At 32.2% G+C, this 5892-nt stretch overlaps 1 protein-coding gene across 1 annotated transcript; it reads left to right on the forward strand.

Moving 5' to 3' along the window:
- Positions 1-3663: 3663 nt before the first annotated feature.
- On the forward strand, positions 3664-4699 carry LOC137828961 (ethylene-responsive transcription factor 4). Its single transcript, XM_068635747.1, has one exon. The coding sequence runs from the start codon at positions 3884-3886 to the stop codon at positions 4457-4459; it is 576 nt and encodes a 191-aa protein (XP_068491848.1). The 5' UTR covers positions 3664-3883; the 3' UTR covers positions 4460-4699.
- The last annotated feature ends 1193 nt before the right edge of the window (positions 4700-5892 follow it).

A 5892-nucleotide genomic window follows, 5' to 3' on the forward strand; every position in this document is an offset into this window, starting at 1 on the left:
ATTTTACAACTATGAAACGATTAGAATCTTACAAAATATTTATCATTGTCTTAATAAATGTTCAAACAAAACATCTTTTAAACTTTATTCAGTCATGCTTTTAGAATTGAACTTAAACCGGGCTAATCTGTTTTTAAAAATAATAACTATTATTTTAAAAGAGTTTAGAATAATATTATTTTGATATAATTACCTTTTTTTCTCTACATTTAGAGTAAATATTCAATTTACTAAAATAGTTTTTTAAAAAATCATCAATTTAGTCTAAAGGTTTTTTAAAAAATATGCATTATAATCCTTTTTGTTAAATTTTTACTAACAACATTAACTTTTGATGATGTGGCATACACACTATCACTAGTATGCACAAGTGGACTTTGCACTTAGGGACATCTAAGACAAATTTTTAATATCTCATTATTTGACATTGAAATTATGTGTTTAATGTGAAATTGGGAAAAGGAGATGAACGACCTCCCACGCCATCGTATCTCCGTCGCAAATTTCGTCACCATCATTGCTTCTCTCACTCACTCTTCGTATCTAAACATCTTCTCTTAATCTCAACAACGATTCTTTCAGTATGCACCGAGCTATCACGTTGTTTCGCCGCCATAGCATCCGTGAAACTTAATTCCAGCAAGTTCAACGCCACTGTCGTAACAAGCCTCGTTGTACACAGTCCAATCGGTCATGACGGCGCCGTTTTGTCAGTTTCTCGGTCGAGGAAGATCAGTAGAATAGTGGCGGAAGCTACTCAATGTCTTACTTATAGGGACGCCAGCATGGACATCGATGTCGGTTTTGAGCTCATGCGCAGGATAACGAATATGGCACTCATTCATCTCCTTTTGTGGGATTACTGGCCTGCAATTCAAAAACTCACTGGTTGCAATTAAAAAATCCTAACCCCAATTGCAATTCAAAAAACCCTAACTCCCAATTGATTTTTCACTAAACTAATCTCTCAATCCACGTCACTTGACACCTCACACCTCACAGAACACTCAATCCCACTTCTCTCTGTCACATAAGTAGCACTTGACGCCGTAAGTTGCGACTTAACAAAAATGACCAATTTAGATACATTTTAAAAAACATAGGATCAAATTGATTTTTTTAAAAGCCACTATACTAAATTGAATATTGACCCTAAATGTATGGACGAATAAAGTAATTATACCTGTTATTTTATTAAAATATATACCTATGCTAAAATCTATATATAAAATCACAATATCTAAAAAGTATACATTACATTTATATAACTTAAATTTTAAGAACTAAGTATTATTTTTTAATTTCTTTTAAATTAGGTCAAAATACTTCTTGGCTGGGTATATGTTGGAAATCTCACATCGACTAGAGATTATGACATTTCATAGTATATAACTGAATGCAAAACTCACCTTACAAGCCGATTTTATAAGATTGAGTTAAACTTAAAGTTCACTTCTTTACATCGTATTAGAGCCATTCTGAGTCTATCCTAGCGATTGTTTGTTGGACTTATTAGGTCACCTTTCGAATCATTATCGGACCACCCATAATATATAATCTCACACACAAGTTGGTATAGCCTCAACGTGAAGGGAGGTGTATTCAAGATCTCACATCGAATAGAGTCTAGGACATTTCATAACATATAAGTGAACCTTATTTTACAAACCAATTTTATAATTGAGTTAAGTTTAAAGTTCACTTTGTATATTAGAATTTTTTTTTCAAACTATTTAAAATGTGAATTAAATTGCATCAACATATTTTTCACTTTGATCCGGTGGGATTATACTAAAATGCTCACTTTTTTTCACCTTTGAATATTACTTACCTGCCCCTTATCATGGGAACAAAAAATAAACTTTATTGAGAATTGAACACACTCGAGAATATATTTTTTTAACCTTCTAACAACAATAATATATATTCTCACTTAGTATTTTTGATAAAGCAAAAAAGATTTTGTGAAACAAACTTCTCCTTAATTCTCGTCTTTATCCTTCTTCCTCCTCCATCACGGGATGAAGACTCGTTTTGACTCTAAAAAGAAAAAAAGAAAAGAAAATGAAAATAGAGGATATATAAGTTAACAAAGTTTAAAAACTAAAATTAGAAATTTTTATTATGATAAAGTAGAAATCAATTAAAAATTGAGATAAAATATTTTTGAAAGTTGTATAATTTAATAAAAGATAAAAAACAAAAGAGATAGGTAAAAATAAATAAAAAAGTTTATAATGGATTTTACCAACTTTTTTGTTTCTTACTCTCTACCATGCAAACTATGTTAATTCTCAACTTCATCATCATTCTCCTTTCCCTCTATAAATCAAGGGTAAGATAAGAAAAATATAGACAGTTAGTTATACTAGTTCTGCACATTTGTCTTTCAAAAGTAATGCATCAACACTTTGAAACATCTTTTCTATTTTTTTTTCTATGTTTTGTTAACCAAAAAAATTTAAAATAGACCAATGTCTTGGTTATGACTTGTATTAGTTTTAGCAGCAGCAACAGAAAGATATTTTGATAAGGTAATATTTAGAATGTATATCCCTCACCAGAAACAAATTTGAATTTGATTTAGTTAAATAAAATTATTATAAAATAATTTTTTTAAATATTTATTCTTACATATGACTTGAATTTAAAATTATCAAACTAAAATATTTCCATAATAAGTGATTAATACTTTAAAAATAACAAGATATAAAATTTAATATTTTATTATATCAATGCGTATGTCATTTTTAATTTTATTTTATCCTTTTTACTAAATATGTATACTTTCGTAATTTTAAGTATGCGCATAATATTAATAGCATTTTAAAAATATTCCAAAAGTATAGGAAAAATAATAATATATTTTATTGATCGAGTGAGTGATACGTAACGTAAGTCAATGAAATAATGGTCGTTAATTAAAAATGGTATTTGAGATTGCAATTAGTGATAGATTTTGCTAAACATCTATTTAATTTTCTGAAAATTTTCAGTCATTGATATTCTAATAATCAATGAGTAGTACAAGACAAACTTATATAACCAACACAAAAGAGATTGAAGGAAAAGTATTGAAACTGAGTATAAAAGAAATCAGTGATTTACAAAGTTGATTAAAAGATAGAAAAAAAATTTGATTAAGTAAATATTTTTTTCTAATAATTTCTTTTTAATCAAACAACTATTCTCCGTAATTATTATTTATTTATTTATTTATTTCACTCTATCAAACAAATAAATGAGGTAAATGACGAGGAATGTTCCTTATAAACCCTATCCTTTCTCGACAACCACCGAGAGAATTTCGCAACATGTTATTTCTTTTTATGCCCAATGTAATATCTAATCAAGAGATATTATAGAAAAGTGTATAAGGAAAAGAAAAGATGATAAGTGAAAATAGATTAGTCACTTCTTCATAGAAAACTAATTAATTAATTAATTACTAACTAGACTTAATATATTCAAAATTACACAAGATAGAAACTTTCATGATACTAATTTCCTCAGTAAATAAAATTTAAGAAATAAAATTTGGAGGTATGATTTATATAAATTACTTATTCTAAAAGTTGAAAAGATTTGTGGCAGTGTTAGCCACATGAAAAGAATAAATTGGAATGAAATTAGGAGCAGGAGACTAGTGAGCACATTATTTATGCAAGTGAAAATCTACGTTGAGTACGCAACAAGCGCCCAAAAGGAGCGTAGCTTTTTTAACGCGCACGCACACACTCTTCTCTCTCTCACCCAACATTTCGGTATAAAAACCCTTGCAACACCACAACTATTGTCTCCCTCTTTCAAGCCTGCAACACTACTCTCACTTTTTCTCTGTCTCTCTCTTTCTTTCAATCTCAAACTCCCCAAAACAGCAACAATGGCTCCCAGTGACAACAGATCCAGCCACGTATCCGGGTCTAATTCGACCCGTTTGGACAAGGAGATCCGATACCGCGGGGTCAGGAAGAGACCGTGGGGCCGCTACGCCGCCGAGATCCGCGACCCCGGGAAGAAAACACGCGTCTGGCTCGGTACCTTCGACACCGCGGAGGAGGCCGCGCGTGCGTACGATGCGGCGGCGCGTGATTTCCGCGGCGCGAAGGCCAAGACGAATTTTCCCACACACGCGGAACTTACCCACCTGGGGCGTAGCCCCAGCCAGAGCAGCACGCTCGAGTCCCCGTCTCCGCCGCCGCTTGACCTCACTCTCACCCCACTCGCTTCCTCCGGCGCGTTCGTCTTCCCCGTCGCCCGCCCCGTGGTTTTCTTCGACGCGTTCGCGCGTGCGGAGGTGCGCGCTTTCGATCTTCCCGTGAGCGCCTTCCGCCGCACCGCCGCCGCCGCCAGCCAGAGTGAATCCGAGTCGTCCTCCGTGGTGGACTACGAGCGGGTCCCACATGGGAGAGTGTTGGATCTCGACCTGAATGTTCCTCCTCCGCCCGAGGTTGCATGAAGAGGGAAAAGATCCGGATTTTTCGCGGCTCGGTTTTTGACAAATCAGTAGCTGGCATGATGGTCGATTTTTTTTAATGTAAATAGATTATAATTAACCAAACAAAAGAAAAAAAAAGCAGGTTTAAGTTTTTTTGTTTCTATTCTGCTTTTTTACAACCCAAGAAGAAATTTCTCTTCTCCTCACTGTTGTTGCCGTTGCTGTTAACTTTTTACATATATAAAGTAATATTTTTCTCTCTTTCCTGGTTTGGCATTTCCAATAGTTTAACTTGTATGAATCTTCTTGCATTGTTTTATTTGTAAAATGCTGTTCTTATTTTTTTTAATATACATTTTAACAGTTTCTATTTTTATAATTTAAGTCTTACTCAAAATTTTAAGGTTCTAAAATTTCTTATTAAAAACCTCTCAATTTTAAGTTTATGAACATGGTTATGATTCTGTGTTAAACATGTTTAATTGTGCATATTTTTGTTTTGAGCATTTGGTAGTGTGAATTGAAGTTAGAATTTGACTACCTGACATGACGGAAAATGATACTCTACATACATTATTTATAATATTCTAATATTATAATATTATAAACATTATGATACCATTATTTATTTCATATATATATATTCTCATTTTAATCGAAAAAAAGTATCAAAGTTTAGTGTCACCCTAGTGGGATTCAAATTTTTTGTTTTGATAAACCAGATGAAACATTAATTAGAGGGAAGGGGAATTAATGATTGTAGTGAGATTTTGTATATTGATTTATTTTTTATTTTGAATAACCCATGTTGTTTTTGGTTTTCCTAATGAGTAAATGCAGATTGTAGAGCGGGGCCCACTTTTTCTTACAGCATCTGAAGTTAAAAAAAAAAAAAATAGAGGAAAAGGAAGGTGTCTGAAGGTTCATGATGGGAGCGCGGGTTTGTTTTTGAAGGTTCTGACGAACATGATTGGTTTCGTCAACCTCGTGATTTGAGGACTTTCTTGTCTCATTTTGGCGCGCATCTCAATGCTAGGTCAATTCTATAATTACATTACAATTCATACAAAACTTAAGAAAAGAGTTAAAATAATCTCCATCTATAATTTATCAAATGCTAACTTTGATTCTATTATGTAAAATAATCATCTTATAAGACTATTAACTTACCTTTTATTGATCTTAATTTTAGAATAAAAAAAAAATCACTTAGTGAAATGACTATATTTTATTGCAGTAAATCTTCTTAAATTAGAAGTTGATAAATGAATTTTTTATTAAGAAAAATTTTCTGTATTAAGGAGATGTAAATAGTCTTCATGTCTTTCTTACCAATCTTTAGATGAACTCTTCATGCTTCTTATATCATGTTTGGACATTTCGTGACTCACCTAGCCATTCCATGCTTTTCATTTTTATTAGACATTTATTTGTGATCTAAACGGTCTAGGATT

This window comes from Phaseolus vulgaris, chromosome 11 (assembly GCF_000499845.2).
Source record: "Phaseolus vulgaris cultivar G19833 chromosome 11, P. vulgaris v2.0, whole genome shotgun sequence".
NCBI classification, from domain to species: Eukaryota; Viridiplantae; Streptophyta; class Magnoliopsida; order Fabales; family Fabaceae; genus Phaseolus; species Phaseolus vulgaris.